Consider the following 26,666-nt stretch of genomic DNA (forward strand, 5'->3'; position numbering starts at 1 on the left):
AGGCACACAGGCTGGGGGCGTGAGCACGAGCTGCAGACAAACTGACACAGCCCATCGGGAGCAGGGCAGAGGCTGCTGTCGTGGGTGGGTTTGTGACCGCCGTCGTCCTCTGGGTGTGAGGATTAGAGGACGTCTACTCTGGCTTTCACAGTGCCAGTCTCGGTCTTCGTGCCTGACTTGCGGGCTGGGCTGGTGGAGTCGGCAGGCTCGGTCTGTTGATGTCTCACTGGGCTGCTGTAGGACTGCTGCTTTCTGCATACGTCAGTTGCCATGGGGTGTCTAAGGGACACTTTCTAGGGTTTGATAAATGGAGTGGCTGCAGTGTGTCCTGGGGAGCACCCTGATCTCCTGGCTCTGTGGCCTGAAAGCGAGGCGGGCAGGTGGCGTTCGGAGCGGTGGCTGACTCGGTCCCTGTCCCCACAGACGAGAGTGAGCGCCGAGCAGGAGCACTTCCTCATCGTGCCTTTCGGACTTCTCTACAGCGAGGTGACTGCGTCCAGCTTGGTGAGCGTCCTTGTCCTTGGCATCCGTGTGTAAGATCCTGCTTGATACTGAACACCTCTGGGTCTGTGTTTGAAGAGTTGTGAGCACTTTAAACTGGGTGTGAGTAGTTGCTCTTGGGGTAATGTGAGTCTTCCTGGCATTTTACGTCACTGTCCTTATTTTCAGGTTAAGGTGAATCTCCAAGGAGATGTAGTGGACCGTGGAAGTACCAACCTAGGCGTGAATCAGGCCGGCTTCACCTTGCACTCTGCAATTTACGCGGCGCGGCCAGACGTGAGGTGCATCGTGCACATCCACACGCCCGCAGGGGCCGCGGTGAGTGTCCATCACACCGTGCACAACCACATATCTGTGGGGCCATGGTGAGTGGCCATTGCACCGTGCACATCCACGTATCTGTGGGGCCATGGTGAGTGGCCATCGCACTGTGCACATCCACACATCCGTGGGGCCGCGGTGAGTGGCCATCGCACCGTGCACATCCACACATCCGTGAGGCCATGGTGAGTGGCCATCGCACCGTGCACATCCACACATCCGTGGGGCCGTGGTGAGTGGCCATCGCACCGTGCACATCCACACATCCATGGGGCCGCGGTGAGTGTCCATCACACCGTGCACATCCACACATCCGTGGGGCCATGGTGAGTGGCCATCGCACCGTGCACACCCGCACGTCTGCCGTGGGCCGCGGTGAGTGGCCATCGCACCGTGCACCCCGCACGTCTGCCGTGGGCCGCGGTGAGTGGCCATCGCACCGTGCACACCCGCACGTCTGCCGTGGGCCGCGGTGAGTGGCCATCGCACCGTGCACCCCGCACGTCTGCCGTGGGCCGCGGTGAGTGGCCATCGCACCGTGCACACCCGCACGTCTGCCGTGGGCCGCGGTGAGTGGCCATCGCACCGTGCACACCGCACGTCTGCCGTGGGCCGCGGTGAGTGGCCATCGCACCGTGCACACCGCACGTCTGCCGTGGGCCGCGGTGAGTGGCCATCGCACCGTGCACACCCGCACGTCTGCCGTGGGCCGCGGTGAGTGGCCATCGCACCGTGCACACCCGCACGTCTGCCGTGGGCCGCGGTGAGTGGCCATCGCACCGTGCACACCCGCACGTCTGCCGTGGGCCGCGGTGAGTGGCCATCGCACCGTGCACACCCGCACGTCTGCCGTGGGCCGCGGTGAGTGGCCATCGCACCGTGCACAACCACACATCCGTGGGGCCGTGGTGAGTGGCCCTCGCACCGTGCACACCGCACGTCTGCCGTGGGCCGCGGTGAGTGGCCATCGCACCGTGCACACCCGCACGTCTGCCGTGGGCCGCGGTGAGTGGCCATCGCACCGTGCACACCGCACGTCTGCCGTGGGCCGCGGTGAGTGGCCATCGCACCGTGCACACCCGCACGTCTGCCGTGGGCCGCGGTGAGTGGCCATCGCACCGTGCACACCGCACGTCTGCCGTGGGCCGCGGTGAGTGGCCCTCGCACCGTGCACACCGCACGTCTGCCGTGGGCCGCGGTGAGTGGCCATCGCACCGTGCACACCCGCACGTCTGCCGTGGGCCGCGGTGAGTGGCCATCGCACCGTGCACACCGCACGTCTGCCGTGGGCCGCGGTGAGTGGCCATCGCACCGTGCACACCCGCACGTCTGCCGTGGGCCGCGGTGAGTGGCCATCGCACCGTGCACACCGCACGTCTGCCGTGGGCCGCGGTGAGTGGCCATCGCACCGTGCACACCCGCACGTCTGCCGTGGGCCGCGGTGAGTGGCCATCGCACCGTGCACACCCGCACGTCTGCCGTGGGCCGCGGTGAGTGGCCATCGCACCGTGCACACCACACGTCTGCCGTGGGCCGCGGTGAGTGGCCATCGCACCGTGCACACCCGCACGTCTGCCGTGGGCCGCGGTGAGTGGCCATCGCACCGTGCACACCGCACGTCTGCCGTGGGCCGCGGTGAGTGGCCCTCGCACCGTGCACACCGCACGTCTGCCGTGGTCCGCGGTGAGTGGCCATCGCACCGTGCACACCCGCACATCTGCCGTGGGCCGCGGTGAGTGGCCATCGCACCGTGCACACCGCACGTCTGCCGTGGGCCGCGGTGAGTGGCCATCGCACCGTGCACACCGCACGTCTGCCGTGGGCCGCGGTGAGTGGCCCTCGCACCGTGCACACCCGCACGTCTGCCGTGGGCCGCGGTGAGTGGCCATCGCACCGTGCACACCGCACGTCTGCCGTGGGCCGCGGTGAGTGGCCCTCGCACCGTGCACACCGCACGTCTGCCGTGGGCCGCGGTGAGTGGCTGTGCCCAGCAGCTCCTATCTGGGCGTGTGGTTGGAGGCACGTGGCCTGCTCTCGGTGGCCCTTGCGTTGTGACAGTCAGCGTGCCTGATGTTGGCTTTGAAAGCAGAGCAGTTCTCCCAGCAGGTGAACTCTTCTCAAGGTTTTTTTCTTTTCCTCGTGAAGGATCCATTTACTGTCTGATTTTTGAAATTCCTGTAATAGGTCTGAAACTGTGGATTAGCAGTTGGAAGGCCCCCCGGCACGAGGCTAGGGTCAGATTTCAGTGCGTCAGGGCTGTGCGGAAGTCACAGTGACAGCAGTGGCAGTGCCTCCTTGTGAGAAGTCGGAAGGAGGTAGGGAGGGGCTGCGGTGGGCTCAGAGAGGAGAAGGGTGTTCAGGGTGAGACAGGCTGTGTGGAAGGAGCTGAGGGACAGGGGGTGTATGCTGGCTCACAGGCAGGGAGAGACTGAGCAGGGGCCGGTGCTGTGGCACAGTGGGCTAAGCTGCTGCCTGCAGTGCCAGGACCCCACGTGAGCACTGGTTTGAGTCCCCGTGGTCCATTTCCAATCCAACTCTGTGCTGATGTGCCTGGGAGTGCTTGGGCCCTTGCGTCTGATGGGGGACCCAGAAGTAGTTCCAGGCCCCTGGTTTCAGCTTATCATGGCCCAGGCCATTGTGGCCTTTTGAGGAGTGAACCAGCAGGTGGAGGATCTCCCTCTATAATACCTCTGCCTTTTAAATGAATAAAATAAATCTTAAGGAAAAAAAAAACAAACACGAACTGAAGGGCTAAGTCCCAAGGATGGAAAGCGTGTAGCTGCATCACAGCTGTGGCTCCTGTTTATCTCACTTTGAACATGGGTTCTTGATCGCAGAATCTGAGCCTTACTAGATGGGTGCTTCTACAAAGGATATCATGATCCTACATGATAGGTCAGCGACTCGTTCACTCCCCCCGGTGTCAGCACCACTCAGGACTGGCCAGAACCCTTGCTAGTCTCCCACATGGGTGGCAGGGGCCCAAGTATTGGGAGCATCGTGTGCTGCCTCCCGGGCACTTAAGTAGGAAACTGGACTAGAGTAGCTGGGACTGGCTCCCGTGTGGGCTGTGGTGTCCCCAGCACAACTTACCCTGCTTACCACGTGCCCCCAGACAGCTGTTTTCTTACCCTGCTGTACCACGTGCCCCCAGACAGCTGTTTTCTTACCCTGCTGTACCACGTGCCCCCAGACAGCTGTTTTCTTACCCTGCTGTACCACGTGCCCCCAGACAGCTGTTTTCTTACCCTGCTGTACCACGTGCCCCCAGACAGCTGTTTTCTTACCCTGCTTACCACGTGCCCCCAGACAGCTGTTTTCTTACCCTGCTTACCACGTGCCCCCAGACAGCTGTTTTCTGGGGGGAGGGAACTCCCTCTTATATGAAGACTAATACTTTGAAAGGTAAATGTGTTATTGTTTTTAAGGCATTAACTTTCTCTGTGGAATTGTGTTTTTAGATATTATTTGAGTTTTGGAGCCTGTTAGACTAAGGTTATAATGGTACAGTCTATAGAAGGCCCTAAAAATTAGCACATTCTAGGCCGGCACCGCGGCTCACTAGGCTAATCCTTCACCTGCGGTGCTGGCACACCGGGTTCTAGTCCTGGTCGGGGCGCCGGATTCTGTCCCAGTTGCCCCTCTTCCAGGCCAGCTCTCTGCTGTGGCCAGGGAGTGCAGTGGAGGATGGTCCAAGTGCTTGGGCCCTGCACCCCATGGGAGAACAGGAGAAGCACCTGGCTCCTGCCTTTGGATAGGTGTGGTGCGACGGCCGCAGCGGCCATTGGAGGGTGAACCAACGGCAAAAGAAGACCTTTCTCTCTGTCTCTCTCTCTCACTGTCCACTCTGCCTGTAAAAAAAAAAAAAAAAAAAAAAAAAAAAAAAAAAAAAACAACAACAACAACAACAAAAAAAACACATTCTGGGGGTATTTTGGGGGAGTTTTAGACAACTTCAGGGCTATATGAACACTTCCTACTTAGAGACTCAACTTTAAATAATTGTGGAGAATTTACATTATACAGTGTATTACCCTGAAACGTGATGAATTGGTTTCATCTGGTTTGACCTGCTTCGATCTTGCCTGCAGCCTAGAGGAGGGAGTGCAGAGCGGCCTGACGACACTCGCAGCCCCCTCGTGTTCAGCGCTGCTGCGGCTGCGCCTGGCGCCGGGCCGGCCCGTGCTGCTTGCGCTAAGAGGCCACACTGAGCGTCCAGCTGCAGCTCGGGGCTGCTTTTTGAGGCTCGCCTGGTTTTGAGATAGCTTCAGTTTCTCAGTGAGGAGTGGGGGTGCAGGCAGGCGTCTCTCAAGGTCGTGGGTTCATAGGTTCCGTGTTTCCAAGAAAAGGCGTCTAAAACATGTCCCTCTCCTACCGTTCCTCTGCGGAGTGTGCCTCCCCTCACGGCGGCTGCTTGCTCCCCAGGTGTCTGCAATGAAGTGCGGGCTCTTGCCCATCTCCCCGGAGGCGCTGTCTCTTGGAGAAGTGGCTTATCACGACTACCACGGCATCCTGGTGGATGAGGAGGAAAAAGTCTTGATTCAGAAAAATCTGGGACCTAAAAGCAAGGTCAGTAGGTCGGTCCTGGCCCATGCAGGGCAGCGGGCAGAGGAGCAACGGCGAGTGTCCGGCGCCTGGCCTGGCTCCAAAGGGCTCCCTCGTTTTCCCGCCAGGTTCTTATTCTGCGGAATCACGGGCTCGTATCCGTGGGCGAGAGCGCCGAGGAGGCCTTCTATTACATCCACAACCTCGTGGTCGCCTGTGAGATCCAGGTGAGTGCGTGGGAGTTTCCCGGCTCCGTGGGTTTTTGATAATTGTCTTGCAGGGATGGGTCCTTGAGCAGTCTCTGCCAAGGAGGAGCTCAAGGGCTTGGAGACTGACTGGGACCAACACCATTGCAATGATCGGCACTGACAAAAGAGTCCAGCTTCTTGCCTCCAACTTTTATTTTTCAGTTGCTTAGTTCACTGACATTTGTGGAGTCCTGGTGTGTGCCAGACTAGGGAGCAGGTGCCTTTTGTGTGTCCTTATATGGTGACTTCCTTTGGCCTTCCCAGCGCTCCTCCTGAACAGGCTGTGGTGGGGTAGAGACTCGCGCAGTCCCACAGCCATGAGAGCCCTGTGCCAGCCTGCTCCAGCCAAGCCCTCACTGAGTTCCATGTCTGGGGCAGTGAGGTCCCAGGTGCTCTGCAGGACCTTTCTCCTGCCAAGTGTGAGGGCCAGCGCTTTGCCATGTCCAAGGGAAACCTGAAGGCAGCTTTGTGATCAGCCTTTTCTCCTGCCCCATACATTTCACTCGGTCCCCAGTGATTGTCTCTGGAGGACCCTGCACCCTGCGACTGCTCACAGCCATCTGGTTCTCTTGGTCTCCACGAGGTACTCAGGTCATGCTGTCTGCTTATTTTGGGAAAGGTTCGAACTCTGGCCAGCGCAGGAGGACCAGACAACTTAGTGCTGCTGGATCCCGGGAAGTACAAAGCCAAATCCCGCTCTCCAGGGTCTCCGGCAGGGGAAGGCACGGGACCCCCTCCCACGTGGCAGATTGGTGAGCAGGAATTCGAAGCCCTCATGCGGATGCTTGACAACCTGGTAAGAACGGTGGTGCCGCCGGTGAAAAGGCTCTGTGACAGCACCCCGAGTCACCGTCCCCGTTCAGGCCCCGAGCTCACGGGGAGGCCCAGGGTCCCCTGCGAGTCGTAGTCACGAAGATGCAGAGACGGCCTGTGTGGACCCCTTGTGTGGAGCAGAGTTCCACAGCAGGTTGCTGGTGACAAGCAGAGAGCCCAGCAGTGGCACCCCATGTCATTTGGGTGTTTGGGGTTTTGCGATAACCGCAAGTTCTAGCTGTTTTGAACCCGAGTGCCATGTTCCACAGAACTCTGCTGCCTTCCTCCTGCGCACTGCACGGGCTCATAGCCCAAGCTGAGGCTGGGCAGAGGAGATGGAGCTGGGTGTTGGACTCAGGTGCTCTGATAGGGGACCTGGGCACCTAACAGGAGGCTGAACTCCCTCCCTCGGGGAGACCATCTAAGTGGTGGGGACGTGGGGAGGTGTCAGGTCAGTGTTGCCATGCGGCGGGGCTGTCGGTGAGGCCGCAGGTAGCATAGGTGCAGAATCGGAGCAGGAGGAGTCTGTGAGTCTGGTGGTCCTCAGTGAGACACTGCACTTCAGAGAGCGTGGGCTGGGTCTTCTGCCTGGGAGCAGCTGTCAGGAACGGACCAGCTGTGGGGAAGGTGGACAGGAGCGCAGGAGCAGGTGGCCGTCGCTCTGAGTCCGAGTCGGCAGTCAGGTTGGTTGCACTGATTGAGTGTCTCCTCCAGAGTCAGACGGAACGCGGTTCTTGCTCTCATGACCTAATGAGGAAAGTCAGCAAACAGATTCCAGACCCAGCCTTGGCCCTGCGCTCTGTGTGGTGACCGAGGCACAAAGAGAATGCAGGCAGACGGGGCCCAGGCTGGACAGGTCAGGGAGAGCAGGAGGGAGAGAAAGCCGCAGGGAAGGTGGAGGCAGCGGCTGGGTTCAGGTGGCAGCTGGGGTGGCGTGACTGCAGCAGGTCGAGGGTGGGGTGGAGGGCAGCGAGACCCCTGCGCACCCCAGCCTCTCAGTCACAGCTGTGGTGTCTCGCCGTCTTCCACCGGCAAGTCAAGTGGAAGCAAGGACAGCAGCATGCCTTTCGTGTGCATTCAGTACATTCTGGAAGGAAGGGAGGAAATGAGAACTAGGCAGTAACTCGGACTTGATAGGGGAGGACGGCTGTAAGTGAAATGTTGACTAGGAAGTGTGTCTGTTATCGAGTGTCCTCCATGTGCCCTTGTTGTGACCACGTTGGTACTGGGGGCTGTGCAGTTTCTAAGGAGTAAGCTGGGCAGCATGCTGGTGAGAGTTCTTGTTCTGACTCGGGTCTGATGAGCTGCGTTTGTCGGTTGCTAATCACTGACCACAGTAAGGAGCAGTTGAAGATGCCCACCCTATGAGAAAGATTTCATTCAGCATTTATCGTTAGAAGATACACTAAGTGTATCTCGAAAAAATTTCAAGATATAATTTCAGTTTCTCAAATAAGGAAGAAATACTTGTTTTAACTACAGTGTTTGCTTATTACCTCGAATTTTGGTTTGACAGCATTTAAAGGGGAGAACGTCCATCCCCTGCTGAGATGAAATGCCGTGCACCCTGGGTCTAGCCCGAGTCCTGGAGACTGCTCAGAGGCCGTCTTTCTGAGCAGGAGGAGCGCACACACGGGAGCTGTGTTTCTGAAGGCGGCCCTTGTATAGTTGAGTCGTGCTCAGAAGTGGGAATAGGGCGGGGGGGCCGCTCACCTGTCTCTCAGAGGAGTCAGGCGACAAAACCAGGCTTCTCCAGTGGAGTGGTGGGTCGTGCAGGGGCCCGTGAGGAGCACAGCCCAGAGTCGGGGGAGAAGTCGCGAATCGAGGGGGTTGCTGGGGGTCTCAGCAGGCAGCAGCGGGCTCCGCGGTCTCTTCTGTGTCGGGGCCTGGGGCCCTTCCACGTTGTTTTCTGTCTCCCTGTGAAGGGGCAGCACGAAGCTGTCACACTGCCTGTGCTGTTAGTGAGTCAGACTGAGCACGTTGGTTTTCCACGGGTTCTGTGGGTTAGGAGTGCAGGCACAGCTACACTCAGCTTTGAGTCTCAGAAGGCGGCAGCCAGAGTGTGTCCAGAGCTGCTTCTCACCAGAAGGCTTGGCTGGGGCCAGCGTTGTGGCATGGTGGGTGAACCTGCCACTGGCCACACTGCCATCATATTTGGGTGCCAGTTTATGCCCCAGGTGCTCCACTTCTGACCCAGTTCCCTGCTAATGGTCTGGGAAAGCAGTGGAAGATGGCCTGAGTGTTTGGGCCCTGCCACCCACGTGGGGGACCTGGAGGAAGCTCCTGGCTCCTGGCTTTGGCCTGACCCAGCCCTGGCTGTGGTGGTCACCTGGACAATGAACTGGCAGATGGAAGATCTCTTTCTGTCTCTCCTTCCCGCTCTGTAACTGACTTTCAAATACATACATGCGTACATGCGTACATAAAGAAATCCTGAAAAATACACACATACATACATGCATACATAAAGAAATCCTGAGAAATACATACATGCGTACATAAAGAAATCCTGAAAAATACACACATACATACATACATACATGCATACATAAAGAAATCCTGAATACATGCATACATGCGTACATAAAGAAATCCTGAGAAATACATACATGCGTACATAAAGAAATCCTGAATACATACATGCATACATGCGTACATAAAGAAATCCTGAATACATACATGCATACATGCGTACATAAAGAAATCCTGAAAAATACATGCATACATGCATACACGCATACATAAAGAAATCCTGAAAAATACATACATGCATAAAGAAATCCTGAAAAATACATACATGCATACATAAAGAAATCCTGAAAAATACATACATGCATGCATACATGCGTACATAAAGAAATCCTGAGAAATACATGCATACATACGTGCATACATAAAGAAACCCTGAGAAATACATGCATACATACATGTGTACATAAAGAAACCCTGAGAAATACATGCATACATACATGTGTACATAAAGAAACCCTGAGAAATACATGCATACATACATGTGTACATAAAGAAACCCTGAAAAGAAAAGGAAGAAAGGGCCCAGCTAGGGGAGGATCCGCTTCCAGGCTGCCTCAGGTTGAGGGCGGATTTCAGTTTCGTGGAGCTGTGCCAGCCGTGGCGAGAGCAGTGGGGTTGGTGTGGCCCAGCCTGTCACCTTTTGTTAGTTCCCCTGTCCCCTCACGCTCCGAGGGAAGGGATCACGCTGTCCTGCCCCGTCCACCTGAGCTGAGGGCTGGAGTAGGGTGGGGGCGCCAGCCTTCGCTGAGTTGGCCCAGCAGAGGTGTGAATTCGGGGCGCATCTTCGGAAGCACAGCGTGTGGTCCTGAGGCGGGACTGCAGGCCGGGCTCACACGTCGGCCTAGCGTGTGCCGAGAACAGCTGGGTGAGCCACGTGGACCTGGTGTTTCTGAAGGTCAGCGTGTACTAGACTGAATTAAGAGGTTGAGCAGGTTGGTTAATAAAACCTATGCCGTAGCCTTGTGTGTTCTCAGTTTAACCTTCTGCTGAAGTAGAACACGTAAACAGGACAGCACACAGACTGTCAGTGTCCACTTCCGAAACCTGAGCAGGCCCCAGGCCCCCTTCCCAGCCGCTGCCCCTCCCAAGGTGACCGCTCACCTGTGTAGCCACAGACGGGCTTTGCCTCTCTGCTGCTTACAAGTGGCGAGCTCTTGTGTTTGCTTTCTTGTTATGAACATCCTACTTGGAGTCACCTGCACCGTTGTGTGTGCTCGGTTTTATCCTTGCTGTGGTGTGGTTTAGCACGGTTCTCACACTCTACTGCTGATGGGTGCTTCTCACCTCTGCCCGGGAGCGCCTGTGTGCCTGGCAGTGGCCTCGCTGGCACAGAAGGTACGCGTGTGACCGCCACGTGGCTTTCCAGAGCAGAAGCCTGTCTGGGAGCTGGAATAGTGACCGTCTTTCACTCTCTTTGGACCCTAGGGCTACAGAACCGGCTACCCTTACCGGTACCCTGCTCTGAGAGAGAAGTGCAAAAAGTACAGCGATGTGGAGGCTCCCGCCAGTGTCACAGGCCACTCCCTCGCTAGTGACGGCGATGCGGGCACTTGCTCCCCTCTCAGACACAGTTTTCAGAAGCAGCAGCGGGAGAAGACCAGGTGGCTGAGCTCTGGCCGGGGCGACGAGGCTCCTGAAGAAGGACAGAGTGGGAGCAGTCCCAAGTCGAAGACTAAGGTGTGGACGAACGTTGCACACCATCACGTGAAACCCTTGCTGCAGTCTCTCTCGTCCGGTGTCTGCGTGCCAAGCTGTATTACCAACTGCTTGGTCTGTGCCTACCTTACTGTTCGTAGTTAGATGACGTAGAGCAAGTTGGGGGCTGGGCTTCGGAGGCTTTGGGAATCCTGCCCTTGTACCCAGCGGCCACGTGACCCCTCCTCGTCAGACCTCTCGGTCTGAACCAAAAGCCCCGTTACGCCCTAGATGAAGTCCAGTGGTGCTGTCTGCTTGAAACTGCTGAAGACCTAGCGGTCCTCTTCTGTGCTTCAGCCTACGCTGCCTCCACGCGCAGCACGGGCGAAGCTCCGGAAGCCGGCGTTGTCCCCAGTGCCTCGTGCACCCCGCGCTCTCACGCTGTGGCCCCGCGGACCCCGCGGCGGCCTCCTGTCGCTCCCGCCTCGTCTTTAAGGCTTCGGCGTTTTCTTAAGCAGTTTGCCCTTGCGACTCACTGGTCTGTCCTGTGCTGCCCCGTCCTCCTCCTCCGCGTTGATCCCCTGCTCTGTCCCAAAGCCTCCGAACGCTCAGGCCAGCCGCCCTCTGCATGGACGGTTGCATGCAAGTAGACGGCCATCGCGGTGAGTCTCCCGACTGCTGCTGGGTGTGGCACAGCCACTTGCAGGCACCCGCGACAGACGCCACCACGGGTGCTTTGTGTCGGTACTGACGTTCCCGAGGGTCGCTCTGACGTCCTGCAGCCAGTGTTCCTCCTGAGAGTGGTGCTTACCGCTCCTGAAACCCAGCCGTGAGTCTGGCCAGCCCCGGCCCGGCCCATTCCTGAAATCCTGGCCTGGCGTCCTGAGAGGAGACGAGGCTGGGCGGGCACCTCCTTGCATGGCTGGGTCAGTAGCACTGAGCGAGGTGTTCCCCAGACACAGCAGGCAGCCAGAGCAGCAGAGGGCGCCGTTCCTTCCCCGTGTAGCACTGCTCTTTCTATATTTCTTTAAAAAAACAGTTTTGTCTTCCCCAGGTGTTTTCCTGACGCCCAGCTGGGGAGAGTCCTCGGTGCTCCTGAGCAGTTGGCCAGGCAGGCGGGCCCTGCGTGGCCCTGGCTGGGCTCAGAGTGTGGCGTGCACCTCTCCTGGTTCCCCTCCCGGCCTCCTGTCTCCCTTTTTCCTTCTTTCTTTTCATTTTTGCATTTTTTATTTGTTTTCCTTGTTAAAGGGAGGGGTTAAAGAGACGCACCTCTCTGGTGGTGACGTGCACACTCGGTGCTGCCTTGCGTGATGGAGTTGTGCGCAGGGCATCCGCAGCGGCCCAGAGCCGCGCTCACTCACGTTAGGCGTCCTAGTCAGTGTGCGCACGGCCGGGGAGTCTCCCCACACTCACGTTTCTTTCTTACTCTTTGGAGTAACAATTCCATGCAGTGGTCCCAGGTTGGTATGTTTTAACTTACAATAACTGTTGTTACTTTTTCAAATGTGACGCTTCTGAGGTTGTTTTCATGTTTTGACTAAAACTCATGTTAATAAAACGCTGGAGTGTCTATCTGAGAAGATTGCCGTCAGTGAGTACCCTGGCTCCGTGCCCATCCCACGCTCCCCACAGTGGCTCAGCATCCGGCCGTTCCGTTGCTCTCCTCCAAGTCCTCTGGCGTGTGGCTATCTTAGTGCCTCTCAGCAGTGCTCTGAGAGGCGGAGCATTTGCTGACTGAGGTGGGCTCGTTTTAAAGTCAGTGCCTACTCCTGCCTGAGAATTAGAATTGGACTCAAAACCTTACGTATTTGATTGGAGATTTAAAAAACCAGCAGCAGCTGTGAGTGGAAGGCGCAGCACGCGGACCACGCGCACTGACATGTAAAACAGCCTTGCCGCTCATGAAGCGCTTCCGGTGTCTCTGGGGTATTTTGCTAGCACTCAGTGTTGAGTTATGTAAGATACTTGACATCAGCAGACTCTTCTGTATCCAGTCGTCCGAACGGGGATTTCCTTGAGTTGAAGTAGAGGCACTCGTGCATTCCGGTGCTGTCGTTTGTTTTAATGCCCACTCTGGCCTCCCTCCCCGCCCTGGGGGCGGCATCACTGCTTCTCATGGCCCTGCCATCTCACGCTTCAAGCTGGCTTGGGTGTTGGAGGACTCAGAGGGTGAACCAGTGGGCCTGCGGGGCCTTGCCTGGCCGGTCCGAGGGCCCCGGATCTCACTGGGGCTTCTAGGTGACCTTTCCCGTGCCCACGGCCCTGCCTGCCACCGTTTTCTGGATTCTGCGTGGCCACGTCCCGCTCCCGTGGCAGCTCTGCCGAGTGACCCAGATGTGTCATTGGTTCAGTCCTCTCCGTGGTGTTCAGTGCATGACCAGACGTGAACTGACAGTGGGTGCTGTTGCTGTTGCTTCCTGCCGTCACCCTGACTTTCCAACTGTTCTTGATATTTCAGTGGACTAAAGAGGATGGACATAGAACCTCCACCTCTGCCGTCCCTAACCTGTTTGTTCCGTTGAACACAAACCCCAAAGAGGTCCAGGAGATGAGGAACAAGGTACGTGCTGCGACCCTTCCCCCGGTGGTGGAGCTGGGTGGGGTCGGGAGGGCACCGTCACCTGCAGTAGGCCCACTGGCTGTTGGCCGGCTGGAGGCGCAGAGCCGGTGGCTGGCAGGGCCGGACAGCTGGCCCAGGTCAGGGCTCCTTCGGAGAGCTGTGAGCAGTGTGTGGAGCTTTGGCACGTGAGCCCCGCCAGCACTGGCACTGTCAGTGCTGGGCACAGGGCAGAGCGTGAGTGAAGAGGTGCGTCTGCCGAGCGCCTTGCTGAAGCCATCCCTCGGTCCGGGGATGGGCCCTCCATCGCCAGCCCGACTGCCTGCCCAGCAGGTTGGACCAGTCGCTTCCGCAGCCTTGGCGGTCACTGGCCAGAGCTGGAGTGCAGCTTGCTTGGGGCGGGGCCTGGTGTGTGCTGTGGGGCTCCCAGGTGCACTGTGGCTCTCTGTGCTGCTCAGTGTGTCTCTCTTTCTTCCCGTCACAGATCCGAGAGCAGAACTTACAGGACATTAAGACGGCTGGCCCTCAGTCCCAGGTTTTGTGTGGTGTAGTGATGGACAGGAGCCTGGTCCAGGTGAGAGTTCAGAGTGTCTCTGACAGTGGTGGGCAGTGAGTCTCTGACCATCTGCCCAAAATACTCTTAAATGTGGAGAGAATGGCCTCGTGGGGTAAGTATTCTTGGCAGCTGTTCAATGCTTTGCTGATGAGAAGTGGCCCTGCCATGCCCCGTGGGCTCTGGACCAAGCGTAAGCGTGCTGAGGGCCGCGGCTGTCCTCCAGCCTCCTCGGAGTGCATGTGCACGGGCGGGTGGCACTGGTGCCACCAGCTTTGGGGCCTAGAGTACCCCTGGTTGGAACAGGGTGCTGTGTGGTGCACTCGTGGGGGTGGGCTCTGTGACCCCCTGTCCTGCTACATGTGGTCCGCGTGTAGCTGCGTTTCCATAAAGGACTCTACCTAGTGGCACAAGGAAGGTAATTGTGTGAGTGATTCCCTTTGAACATTAATAAGCCACCTCCTGCTTTCAAAGCAGACCGCCAGGGTAGGCAGCTGCTGTTGCACTATCTGGAGTGGCCAGTCCTGGTCTCCCGTCCAGGGAAGGCGACTGCTGTCGCACTATCTGGAGTGGCCAGTCCTGGTCTCCCATCCAGGTTAGGCAGCTGCTGTCGCACTATCTGGAGTGGCCAGTCCTGGTCTCCCGTCCAGCGTGTGCACGTGGTGCTGCTGCATGCTTTAGCCGGCTCCAGCCTGTGCTCTTGGCTGGTGTCCCGAGGCGGCCGGGTGTGCTCTGACGACTCGGTTTACTGTTGCAGGACGCGCCCCTCTCTGACTGTACGGAGACTCTCGAAGGGCTCCCGCTTACAGAGCACACTCTTAGTCCCGCTAGACCTCTGTCCGTTAGAAAGGTACTCACACCACCCTGGGGACCCGAGGCCCTGCGCTGCCCCCCTCCCCGGCTGCCCCCCCACCCCCGCTCCTCTCCTAGGCACCCTCTGAGTCACGTGTGCAGCTTGAAACGGGTCTGTGAGCTGTCCGGGAGGCTGTGACAGCTTTGGTCTGAGCGTTCTCCGTGGTTGCTGGGAAGTGACCGTGCGGAGGAGGGCCGCGTCCCCCGTCCTCACCTCCTGGGTTAGTGTACAGGTTGGGGCTCCAGTTTCCCTGGAAGAGCAGACGGCTGGGGCCAGCGTGGTGCGCAGCAGCTTAGATGCCGCCTGCAGCGCCAGCGTCCCACACAGGCACCGCTGAGAGTCCTGGCTGCTCCGCTTCCCATCCAGCTCCCTGCCGACGCACCCAGCAAGGAGTGCTCCCCACGTGGGAGGTCAGGATGGAGCTGCTGGCTCCCGGCTTCAGCCTGGCCCAGTCCTGGCTGCTGTGGCCATGAGGGGAGGAAAGCGGCAGATGGAGTCCTCTCTGTCTCTGCCTTCAGGTGACTGAATGAACCCAGCATCACAGACGCCTCCTGGGGGCCGCCTGGGGCGGTGGCCTCCTGGCACAGCCGCCTCCCTCACTTGCTCAGCTTTGACCACAGCGCACCGCGCTGATCCGATGGCAGGAGCCAGGTACTTAACCTGGTCTCCTTTGGGGTGCAGGGCCCAAGCACTTGGGCCATCCTCCACTGCACTCCCGGGCCACAGCAGGGAGCTGGCCTGGAAGAGGGGCAACCAGGACAGAATCCGGCGCCCCGACCGGAACTAGAACCCGGTGTGCCGGCGCCGCAAGGCGGAGGATTAGCCTAGTGAGCCACGGCGCCAGCCTCTGGATTGAGTTTCTTGCTCCCGGTTTTGGCCCCAGCCTCGCCCCAGCTGTTGGGGACACTGAGGGAATGAACCAGTTTTCTCTGTCTCTCTCCATCCATCTCTTTGCCTCTCAAATAAATAAAAATTAAAAATAAACCTATAGATAAAATTTTTAATTTTTCAGGGGGAAAAGACTTAGGAAATTTTTTTTTAAATTTATGTATTTAAAAGGCAGAGTTACAGAGAGATAGAAGGGAGAGACAGATCTTCCATCTGGTGGTTCATTCCCCAAATGGCCAAAACAGCCAGGGCAGGGCCAAGCTGGAGCCAGGAGCCAAGAGCTTTGTCCGGGTCTCCCATGGGGATGCAGGGGCCCAAGCACTGGGGCCGTCCTCCACTGCTCTCCCAGGTGCATTAGCAGGGAGCTGGGTCAGAAGTGGAGCAGCTGGGACTTGAACCGGCACCCATATGGGGTGCTGGCATTGCAGGCAGTGGCTTTACCCAATATGCCCCAACTCTGGCCCCGAGAAAAAAATTTTTTTAAAGATTTATTTATTTGTTGCAAAGAGTTACACAGATAGGAAGAGACAGAGTTTTCTATCTGCTGGTTTGTTCCCTGAATTGTTGAAACAGCTGGGGCTGGGCCAGGCCGAAACCAGGAGTCAACTTTTTCTGGATCTTCCACGTGGGTGCAGGGGCCCAAGGACTTGGATCGTCCTCTGCTGTTTTCCAAGACCATTAGCAGGGAGCTGGCTCAGAAGTGGAGCAGCCGGGTTGCGAACCTGCGCCCACAGGGGATGCCGGCGTCACAGGCGGTGGCCTTATTCACTGGGCCACCACAGGGTCCCTGCCCCGAAAGTTTTGAAACCCACAATTGTAACCTGACTGTGTGCATGCCTGCCTGCGTGTGTAGCGGGGGAAGCCTGTGTGGTGTGGCACAGCCGGGGTGAGAAACCTGCCCAGAGCGTTCCTGCTGCTCGGACAGCTTCTACCCGCACGGCGCGCTCTCAGCCCCGGTGCCTGCCCTGCGCTCATACGGTGTTTGGAGGAGCTGGCCCTACAGTACCTCCAGTGGGCTGGGCCAGCTGCCAGAGGGAAGCCAGCAGGTGCCACAGACTCTACGTGACCTGCCTGTGTGGAATCCCAGCTTCGACTCACAGTCTGAGTTGTAAATACTTAGAGCAGTATTCTGTGTGTTTTTGTTTAGTCCAGTGAGTCCCGTCTTTCCCTGTCCTCAGTCTGTTTCCGGCTGCCATTCGTGGAGGAACCTCTGTGAACAGGGAGGAAGATACAGCCTTCTTTCAGCTGTTGGCACTTTGGCCACACCTTTGTGATCCTGTCAGCTAGCACCTGGCGCGTGTGGAGGCTGCCGGTGGGGCAGCCCTGGGCGTCAGGACAGCGTCTGCAGGCCGGTTCCTTATGCAGGGACAGCTTGGCTTGTTTCCAGCAGTGTTGATGCAAGCGTGCGTGCCCATCCCTGGGGCCTCACCTGTGGTAGACGTCGGTCCCCCCTCTCTGGCCCTGTGGAGCGTGAGCCTTGTCCCGAGGGCCATGAGTGGAATGCTGGACTGTGCTGACCCCTAGCCACTCTGTGATGTGCCCACCATGTCTCATTTTTCTGGCGAGACCTTGCTTTGACTCCATGGCTGGCCTCCACTGCCTTTCACGTGGAGCGTGGCACTGCTGGCTGACCACGTGTGGGGACCTCCTCTTCATCATGAAAATGGGGGGTGGGCGAGATTCTGGAAGGCTTCTCTGGAGGGACTTCCCTTTGCCCTGCACTTGCCCTTCCCCACAGCGGCCACTCACAGCCTTCCAGCGGGGGAGGGGCGGCGGGCCTCAGTTCACACTGGAGCACGGAGCCTGCATCGGTCACCGTCTGCCCAGTCAGCTGACTGAGCGGTTAGGGACGAGGACATGAGGCTGCCCAGAGCCCAGGCAAGGACGGTGCCGTCTGCTTGTGCAGGCGGGGCTTCCCCGTGTCAGCCCGGCACCTCGGGTGTGCTCAGATCCGTGTGTGTGCTGCTCACAGACGGGGAAGTCGGGCGCAGCAGCTGGAGGGGAGCCCTCGTCCTCCTCAGTCAAGGGCAGGAGCAGGGACTGGGCCTCTGCTTGGAGGCCTTGTGAGGGGACTGGGAGTGAGGGAAGTGGCCTGCTGGAGGGCGCGGCCCTTCCAGTGAGCTCCACAAGGAGCCTGCTTCTGTAGCCCTGCCTCTGGGCCTGACTCTCATCAGGGCTGGTCTGGAGGCGGCTGGGAGGAGCCCTGCAGGTCGTCGGGGGCATCAGGCCTGGGACAGGGCTCGGGTGGGCGGGTTCTGGGTATTCCGTCCCTCGAGCTTGGAGCATTCTGCTTCAGTGAGTCCTGTCCCTCCTGTAACCGGCAGTGAGATCAGGATGCAGGTGCAGAACGCCGCCACCAGACGGCACCTGGCGGCCCAAGGGCTCCTCTGGCACATGGGCGGCCCGAGGCCTGTGTCGGGCCTCAGAGCTGACAGCAGCAGACGAGGACAGCCGAGGCAGGGCCGCTGCCGGGCACCGAGCCCCCCCGGGCCGGCCTCCTCTGGTGCTCGGCCTCGCCGGGCCAGGCCTGGCCTCCCTGTGGTTCTGGATTTCCTGGTGGTGGTGTTAACCATCGTTCAGTAATGTACGTGGTGTGACTTCCGGTTACCTTCTCAGAAGGGAACCCCAGAGCATTTGGGGTCCACTTTGCTGCCCCCCACCCTGGCCAGGCAGGCGACGTCCTCCCAGCCTGCGTGGCACGCCCTGCCCACCCGTGCCGCCTGTGTCTGCCGCAGCCCGACTGCCCCGCCTTGGGCACGGCCTGTGAGCTGCCTTTGTGCTTCGCTCTGCTGTTTCCCGCGTTCCTCAGACAAACACTGGTGCTCGGGACGCGCTCCAGGGCCCAGCGAGGGGCGAACTGCGTGTGCCCTGAGCGTGCAGGCTGTGGGGCACTGACTTCTAACCAGCACCAGCAGAGGGGCCTCTGCCTGGACATGGGCGGTGTCCTGGGCCTGTCCCCTGGGTCCCTCCTCCAGCCATGTTTGTTCTGTGGCGTCCTGTACCCTGCAGGCTGAGGTGAGCCAGGCCTTGCCCCCAGTGGCACAGCCTCAGGCGTCTGCCTGCTCCTGGACGCTCCCACCCCTGCCTGCTCCTGGGACGCTCCCACCCCTGCCTGCAGCCTGCCTGGGACCAGGGAGAGCCCCGCCGGCCAGGCTGCCGCAGACCGGGCCACCTTCTTGTCCACAGGGGGAGCTGGTGACGGCCTCCAAGGCCATCATTGAGAAGGAGTACCAGCCCCACGTGATCGTGAGCACCACGGGCCCCAACCCCTTCAACGCGCTCACGGACCGAGAGCTGGAGGAGTACCGCCGCGAGGTGGAGCGCAAGCAGAAGGGGTCTGGAGGTGAGGGGGGGCGGCCGGGACTCGGGAGGTGAGGCGCAGGGGGAGGGGGGCGGGACTCGGGAGGTGAGGCGCGGGGGGGAGGGGGGCGGGACTCGGGAGGTGAGGCGGGGGGGGGCCGGGACTCGGGAGGTGAGGCGCGGGGGGGGGAGGGGGGCGGGACTCGGGAGGTGAGGCGCGGGGGGAGGGGGGCGGGACTCGGGAGGTGAGGCGCAGGGGGAGGGGGGCGGGACTCGGGAGGTGAGGCGCGGGGGGGAGGGGGGGCGGGACTCGGGAGGTGAGGCGCAGGGGGAGGGGGGCGGGACTCGGGAGGTGAGGCGCGGGGGGAGGGGGGCGGGACTCGGGAGGTGAGGCGCGGGGGGGGGAGGGGGGGCGGGACTCGGGAGGTGAGGCGGGGGGGGGCCCGGGACTCGGGAGGTGAGGCGCGGGGGGGGGGAGGGGGGGCGGGACTCGGGAGGTGAGGCGCGGGGGGGCTGGGACTCGGGAGGCGGGGGGGGGGGGCAGCCGGAACTCGGGGGGGGGGGCAGCCGGGACTTGCAGAGCACCGCGCCTGGGGCTGGCCTGGCTGGACAGGATGTCGCAATGACAGGCGGGGCTTCGCTGAGCCTGGAGGCACCTGAGGCTGTGAGCTGGGCGTGGGGCAGAGCGGGGTGTGAGGGTGCATCTGTCCCCACGGAGTGAGAACAACACAGAACTGTGCTGTGGACGGTCCGGGGAGAGCCAGGCGCTGGTGGCTTCCGCGTGTGGCCTGGCTGCCAGTTCACGGGAGGCGGCCTCCCCGGATGCCCGCACGCCTTTGCTGGGCGCCATGTTGCGTGTGCTGTGTGTGCGCATGGCTCCTCCCCACAGGGGCCCCGCGAGGTGGGCCTGTGCCTGCAGCAGCAGCAGCGGCCAGCGCTCCCCGCGAACAAGGCCGTGTGAGGCGGAACCTGGACTGGGGCCAGGCTCCACTCCCCTCTGTGCTGGCCCGTGGCCTCTGTGCCAGTGAGCACCCTGCCTGTGGCTCGGGGCGGGTGGACAGACTCGCTGCAGACCCCAGGCCCGAGGGTCAGCGAGTGGAGGGCTCTGGCACTCCCAAACCACGCCATGCGGGGGCAGCCTCACTTCCTGACCCCACAGAGCAGGTGGTTTCAGACTTGAGGGTTAACAAGTGGATGCGAACCCGCTCAGAACTCGCCAAGGATGACGCCTCCATGCCTGCCTCAGGCGTGCTCCTTGAGCCCCACCCCCAGGTGCCCAGCAAGACCAAGGCAGAGCACCTGGTGGGAGGGGCACACCTGGGTGGCCTCCCTGTGGGTCTGTGACCCTCCTGGGTCGTCGGGGTGACTTGCCCACATCACTACTGGTGGCCTTGTTCTCGCCCAGTGCAGCGTGCAGGCCCCGATGGCCGAGGGTGGGAGTCTGGGCGCTGGCCCTGCTCACCTGCACGTCCCGTCTGCAGGTTGCCCTTTGGACTCTGGAGGATCTGGGAGACTGGTTTGCTTTGTCAGCTTTTCCCCGACTGCTCTGCCAGGCTTCGCCGAGACCCCTGCCCTCCCCCAGACGGGCCCTCGGCCGAGGCGGGCGTGGGGAACGTGTTTCCTGCCCAAGGCCCTTGGATGTTGGGCCATGCCAAGCCACCTTCAGGCCCTCCGGCTCTGGATGTCCCCTGAGGCCGTGCGTCACTTGGGTGTGCCGGCCCCAGCACGGTGGCGGGCAGCTCAGCACTGCCCGTTGGGGGTCAGAGGCCCTGGTGACCTTTGAGGGGCTCGCGCCAGAGTGCTCACATAGACCAGGGTGGACGTCTGCCCAACACTGCTTGGGCTGCCCACTGCCCATCACAGGGCCTGGGCTTGAGACACACCCTGGGCCACAGCAGAGCGCGGGAGGCCTGGCGGAAAAGCAGTGGATGGCAGACTTGTCTGTCTCTAAAGACCGCAGGACCTGCTGCTCCTAGACTGTCCCACAGCCTGGGGCTGGAGGGAGGGTTGAGGACTGGGGTGGTGTTGGTGGGTTGCTGCTGAGACGCAGCCGGGTCACCGCACGCCTGCAGGCCTCGCCAGCGTATTTACTTTGGAGAACCCAGCAGGCACACGGTCGCCAAGTGTGACTTGCTGAGAGGACGCCCTGCTTATGCAGTCACACCGCTCTAATGCCCGGGCGACGTCCCGGGAGGGTGAGGGCTCAGGGCCCGATGCCGCCCAGCCCTCGCTCTGCAGCCACAGGGACCAGGCACCCAGGGAGGGGCTCGCCTGGCACTGGGCGCCGCACAGGCAGCTCTGGAAGGTTCTGCAGGAATGGGAACAGACGAACACCCCCCGTGACGGCCCCTTGGCTGCCACCACAGAGGGCGAGGGCTCTCACCACTTTGCTCTCGTCTCGCTGTGTGCGTCCACAGAGAACCTGGACGAGACCAGAGAGCAGGAAGAAAAGCGCCCTCCGGACCAGAACGAAGCCCCCCACACCCCCCCCAGCACCCCTGTCAAGCTTGAAGAAGGTGAGTGCCGTGGGGAGGGGCTCGTGGTGCCCCGCGTGGGAGGACACTGCCATGGGCCCTTCGGTCACAGCCGGGCTGCCCACGGCTCCCTGCTGGCCGTCCTGGGCGGACTCCAGGGATGGGTTGTCGGCGTCACCTGTCGCTTGCACACCGTCCCGCCCTGCTGAGCGCCCGGTGGGAGCGCGCCTGTCTGGTGTGGCCGCGTGTGTGTCCCGTGGCTCCCCCCCCCGTCTGTGTCCACGACGTGGCTCGGCCTCCTCCTCTGTGCCCGTGGCTGTGGCGACTGCACAGACCTCTCCTGTGCTTTTCTCTCCCTGTGGCTGCCTTGCGAGCAGGAGGCGGACGTGCTAGAGAGTACCTGCTGCCCTAGTAAGTACCGCGCCACGCTTCGCTCGTCCGCCGCTGTGCCGTCTGTGTTGTCGATGAGGCGTGCAGAGGCCCCGTCCTCAGGCCCAGCCCGCCGCCTTCCAGCAGGGGCTCCGCGTGGGGGAGGGCCGCCCGGCCCTGGGGAGGGGCTCTGGCAGACAGAGCTGTCCGCCACCTGGCTCAGGTGCAGGTCGGTGCGGACCTGGTTTCACGCTGGCACTGCTTGCGTGAGGTGGGCAGAGGAGTGGTGCTGGTCCCATACCAGTCCCCCAGAAACGCGGCACACCTGGCAGAGGGAGCCCTGGTGTCCTTGGTCAACGCAGAAGGCCCGGGCTCCCCCCATGGCAGTAGCCCAGGTGCTTCCTTCCAGGGCGTCCTGTTGTGCTCAGGGTCGGCTCGGACAGCCGGGCCTCAGGGCAGGGCTGGCGGTGCGGCTCAAGTGTAGGTGCAGTCTGAGGACCCCTGATCCGCAAGCAAGGCCCTGTCTGGCCTGTGGTGCAGTGCCAGGTAGCCTCGAGGGCCCCAGGTCAAGGTCTCTGCCCCACCCCCAGACCCCCCCCAGGAGCTGGCTTCCGGAGGAGACAGTGAGGCCGCCCCCCTCAAGCCCGCGCTCCCCGACCTGTCCCCTGACGAGCCCTCCGAGGCCGCGCTGGAGGAGGAAGAGGAGGAGGAGGAGGAAGCCCATGGCCCCCCAGGCCCCCCCCAGCTCCCTGCCGAGACCAAGCCGGAGGCCGCCCCAGCCCCCCCAGCCCCCGTGGCGGCGGACGCGCCTCCCGGGGAGCCGGGCAGTGACGGGTCCCCGGGCAAGTCGCCCTCCAAGAAGAAGAAGAAGTTCCGCACGCCCTCCTTCCTGAAGAAGAGCAAGAAGAAGGGCGAGCCCTGAGCCCGCGCCCCTCCCGCGCCCGCGTCTCAGTGCCTGTCACTCCCGGCCTCCACTGCGCTCGCTGCTCGCCGCCCCCACTCCCGCCCAGAGCCTGGGTCCCGTGAACTCGCATGCCCGCCCGAGGCCCTGGGCACCACGGCTGTCTTGGCTGGGGCTGGACGCTGGGCCTCCGTGTCCCCAGCACAACGCTATGCATGGTCTGACCAGTCACCTCCCCCCACCCAGAGCCAGGAGCCTGCAGGCCCGGTGGCGGGGGCGTTGGCCTCCCTTTCTGAGGCAGGGCCGGCCGGGGTGGGGGTGGGGGTGGGTTTGCTTTAGTTTGTCTGGCAGCCTGCAGGCTGCCCGCTGAGTTGTCATCAAACACTCCTCTGGAAAGGGGCTGGTGGTGCCAGGTGGGCCTGGGTCCCCGCAGCTCAGCACCCAGGCAAGGGCCGCGCTGGCTGCCACCGTGGGTTAGACCTCCCTGTCCCTGCCCGTGGGCTCACCCTCTCCCTTGGACCCCACGTATGCAATGACTTCTAATTTCCACTTTTGTAGTTAATTCTTTGTATTACAACACGAGATACAGCTGTGTAGACGGACAGGGGCCTGTGCGTCCGTCCCTCATGTAACAGGTTTTACTCACAAATAAATTCTTTACTGTTTCCTGGTCTGCACCTAGGCTCCAGGTGGTGCCTGGGCAGCAGGCAGACGCCCTGTGGGGCGCCACCCAGGGCGACATGGTGGGTGCGCGGGCGGGTGGGGGTGCCGTCCAGGCTCAGCTACTCGGCCTTGGGCTGCGCCTGGTGCCTCAGCTTGCACAGGAGCGCGACGGGCAGCAGGAAGAGGCCCGAGCAGACGGAGAAGCAGACCTGGGCCCCGGCCAGCCAGTACACTGCAGAGAGAGGCCGGCGCTGGCCCTGGCCCACTGGCCCTGGCCCACAGCCCCGCCCGGCCGCCTCCATGTCCCCGGGGGCTGTCCCCAGGCCCTCACCTGAGGCCGCCGCCAGGGGTCCCACTGCCCTGGCCAGGGCGCCCAGGCTACGCAGCGTGCCCATGACTGTGCCCTTCTGCGCTGGTGAGCCTGAGGGAGATACCCGGTCAGCGGCCGCCACCGCCCAGCACAGCCTGCCCGGAGGGTAGGGCTCTCACCGTAGCCGGCCACCGCAGAGGACAGGCAGGGCACCACGACGGCCGCGGCTGGTGGGAGAGCGGACACGGGGGTCAGCCCAGGGCGAGGCGGTGGGGCGGCCCAGCCCAGCCCCCACAGGGCCGCTCACCGAAGGAGTAGAGCAGCAGCCCCAGGCCCAGCACGGGCAGCGAGCGCCCCCAGCCGACGAGGAGGAAGGCCGGCAGCAGCAGCAGGATGGCCTGTGGGGGCACGGCCGGCCTCAGGACCACCCCGCCTGCAGGGCTGGGGGTGCCACTGGCCCACCGCCCCTCCGAGGGAGCCCCTACCCGCTTCACGGCGGCCACTTCCCGGCCGGGGCCAATCCGCCGGGCGTAGGTGCCCTGGATGGCGGCCATGGTGAGGCCGATGAAGAAAAACATCTTGCCCTGCTGCAGGCTGGGAGGGGAGGGTTAGCGCCGCAGCCCTGCAGGCCCCTGACCGCTGCGGCTCGGGCGGGGGCCGGGGGCCGGGGGGCCGGGCCGTCCCTGTCGGGGCCCCACCTGCTGAACTGGAAGCGCTGGTGCACCAGGAAGCTCAGTGTGAACTCGAGGCCCGAGAACAGGAAGAGGTAGAGGAAGTAGACCAGGCCCAGGCGTCGCAGGCTGCCGAGGCCCGCAGCGGAGCCCGACCGCCGGGGCTCCTCGCCGCCGCGGGCCACGGCCGAGAAGCGCAGCAGGGCCAGCGGGCTGAGCAGGTCGGCGGCGGCTCGGAAGCCCAGTGCGATGGACGGAGCCTGTGGGGAGCGGGCAGGGCCTGCAGGGCCTCGTGGCCAGCAGCACTGGGCGCCCGCCGCTGCCCTGGTGCCGGGAGCGCCCCCGCGCCCAGCCCGTGGACCCCAGCCTCCGAGCCCGGGCTGTCCGTGCCCGTGCCTGGCCCTACCCGCTTCTCCGGGGGCAGCGTCTCCGGCAGGAACCAGAAGAGGAACAGCAGGTCCGACAGGGCCAAGAGCAGGCCGAGCCAGGGCGCCGTCGTCATGGGCAGGCAGGCGCCCAGCAGGGGGCCCAGCGTGAAGGCCAGGGAAAAGGCCACCCCGATGACCGCCTGGGGGAGGCAGGCGCCTGAGCCGGGCAGGGGTCCCCGCCCGGGCCGCCCCCCGCCCGGGACTCACCATGCCTTGGCTGCGGGCCTGAGGCGAGCCCAGGTCAGCGACGATGGCCGTGGAGAGGCTCACGTTCCCCTTGCTCGCGCCGCCGACCACCCTGGAGGCCAGGAAGGCCGCGAAACTCCGGGAGCTGGCCCACACCGCGTACGAGGTGGCCACGCCGGCCTGTGGGGCAGTGGCAGCCCTCAGCCCCTGCCCTGCTGCCCCGCGAGCCGCCCGCGCCCGCCGCACGCACCAGGGACAGCAGCATCAGTGGGCGCCTCCCCAGGCAGTCCGAGGCGGCCCCGGTCAGCGGCGCCGAGAGGAACTGCAGGACGGAGAAGGCCGAGCCGATCACTCCTGCGGGCGGAGCCGCCGTCAGGGGCTGCGGTGCGCGGGGCCCAGGCCGGTCCCCCCCGGACACGGGGCCTCACCTCCGAACAGGACGCCGTGGTACCGCTTCTCGGCCGGCATCCCGATGGCCGCGGCGAACCAGTCCACCCCGCGCTGCCACGCGCCGTACAGCGGGTCCTGGGGAGAGGGCGGTGGGCGCGGGGGCCGGGAGCGGGGGGAGGGGACCCTGGGGAGAGGGCAGTGGGCGCGGGGGCCGGGAGCGGGGGCGGCGTCCTGGGGAGAGGGCAGTGGGCGCGGGAGCCGGGGTCCTGGGGAGAGGGCAGTGGGCGCGGGAGCCGGGGTCCTGGGGAGAGGGCAGTGGGCGCGGGGGCCGGGAGCGGGGGCGGCGTCCTGGGGAGAGGGCAGTGGGCGCGGGGGCCGCCCCGCAGGCGCTCACGTGGGCACGGCCGTGGCTCTCCAGCAGCCGGGGCAGCAGGGGCAGCAGCAGCGTGAAGGCCAGGAGGTCCAGCAGCAGGCCGACGAACACCACGGCGAGCACGCGGCGCGTGGACGCGGGCTGCGGACGGATGGGCGGGCGCGGGGTGCAGCCCTCGTCCCCACCCCACCCCATGGCGGCCGCTCCGGCCCGGGCCTGGCTGGGGGCGCTGGGTCCCGCCGCGGGAGCAAATGAGCCGAGGGGTCAGGGAGGGCGCGCGGCCAGGCCCGCACCGCAATGGCACCACGCAAAGGAGCGGCGGGGGCGCGCGGTCCGGACACCTCACCCCTGCAACCCTGGACCAGTGCCCTGAGAGGTCGCGACACGCACCCCCACCCCCACCGCCGGACCGGACCGGCGCTCCGGAAGAACGCGGAAGGGACCTCAGGGCGGGGCCGATGCTGACCGCGCCCCGGAAGTGACGCCGGCACGCCCGGGGGCGCGCATGCCTGCCTCTCGCGCGCCCCCGCGGGCCCCGCCCGGTGGGAAGGCGGCGGCCGCAGCTCGTTGGCCGTTATTGTGGCGCAAGGGTCCCCGGCCAGGCAGCGGGTAGCCGCTGGGGGAGGGAGCGCCCCCTGGCGGGCGCGAGGCGCGTGCCCTGCACCTGCAGGCGGCCTCGCCCCTGGGGTCCGCACTGGAACCCGGCCACGTGGCCGGAGCCTCACAGCCCCCGGTCCTCCGGGCAGCACACACACCTGCCCATGCGGCCCGGCCCCTTCGTGTCGGAGCCAAGCTGCCCACCCGAGCTCCGGCCGTGGCCGCCGCATCACCAGTGTCCAGACCCACAGGTCCGAGGACCGGAGATGCCCCCCCATGGTCAGTCCATCTCCCGGTGGCCGCCCAAGGGCGGAGGCCCGGCCGGCTCAGCGGTCACGGCTCGCTGGTGCTCGCTTGGTGGACACCTGGGGGCCGAGGCTCCGTGCGTGGACATCCGGTGACCCCCTGGGTGGGGGGCTTCTCATTCCAGCTCCTCCCCCAGGGCGGCTCGGGTCCCCGCAGGACTCAGGCTGTGGTTCCGTCCAAGGCCACAGCCACTCCCAGGCCCAGCGCACCCCAGGGCGCCCGCCCTCCTGGTCAGTGGCGCGTGGCCCATAA

At 62.8% G+C, this 26,666-nt stretch overlaps 2 protein-coding genes across 19 annotated transcripts in view; one reads left to right on the plus strand and one right to left on the minus strand.

The window, feature by feature from the left end:
- ADD1 (adducin 1) overlaps positions 1–23,167 on the plus strand; it is an 82,677-nt gene extending 59,510 nt beyond the window's left edge. For 3 of the 14 annotated variants that reach the window (XM_051836680.2, XM_051836678.2, XM_070067974.1), the window contains 12 exons: positions 424–504; positions 670–819; positions 5,248–5,391; positions 5,496–5,594; positions 6,235–6,411; positions 10,386–10,730; positions 13,054–13,155; positions 13,637–13,726; positions 14,463–14,555; positions 18,633–18,789; positions 21,164–21,262; positions 22,180–23,167. In XM_051836680.2, coding sequence (XP_051692640.1) covers positions 424–504; positions 670–819; positions 5,248–5,391; positions 5,496–5,594; positions 6,235–6,411; positions 10,386–10,730; positions 13,054–13,155; positions 13,637–13,726; positions 14,463–14,555; positions 18,633–18,789; positions 21,164–21,262; positions 22,180–22,511 — 1,869 coding nt within the window. In that variant the 3' untranslated portion in view covers positions 22,512–23,167. Of the gene's footprint in view, positions 1–423; positions 505–669; positions 820–5,247; positions 5,392–5,495; positions 5,595–6,234; positions 6,412–10,385; positions 10,731–13,053; positions 13,156–13,636; positions 13,727–14,462; positions 14,556–18,632; positions 18,790–21,163; positions 21,263–21,597 lie in introns of all 14 variants that reach the window. The other 11 variants (XM_070067975.1, XM_051836682.2, XM_070067976.1 and 8 more) reach the window with 9 other exon arrangements.
- Positions 23,041–26,545, minus strand: MFSD10 (major facilitator superfamily domain containing 10). Of its 5 annotated transcripts, none has more exons than XM_051836692.2 (11): positions 25,533–26,545; positions 25,177–25,273; positions 24,999–25,070; positions 24,770–24,928; positions 24,541–24,702; positions 24,162–24,394; positions 23,949–24,057; positions 23,771–23,861; positions 23,643–23,690; positions 23,485–23,574; positions 23,041–23,385 (listed from the first exon to the last, which is right to left on the minus strand). In XM_051836692.2, the coding sequence occupies exons 1-11, from the start codon at positions 26,384–26,386 to the stop codon at positions 23,273–23,275; spliced, it is 2,028 nt and encodes a 675-aa protein (XP_051692652.2). In that variant the 5' UTR covers positions 26,387–26,545; the 3' UTR covers positions 23,041–23,272. The 5 variants fall into 5 exon arrangements, with proteins under 5 accessions (XP_051692652.2, XP_051692655.2, XP_051692650.2 ...); XM_051836695.2 differs by having other exon boundaries at positions 24,999–25,102; positions 25,533–25,957; XM_051836690.2 differs by having other exon boundaries at positions 24,162–24,928.
- Positions 26,546–26,666: the final 121 nt, after the last annotated feature.

This window comes from Oryctolagus cuniculus, chromosome 2, assembly GCF_964237555.1.
Source record: "Oryctolagus cuniculus chromosome 2, mOryCun1.1, whole genome shotgun sequence".
Classification (NCBI taxonomy): domain Eukaryota; kingdom Metazoa; phylum Chordata; class Mammalia; order Lagomorpha; family Leporidae; genus Oryctolagus; species Oryctolagus cuniculus.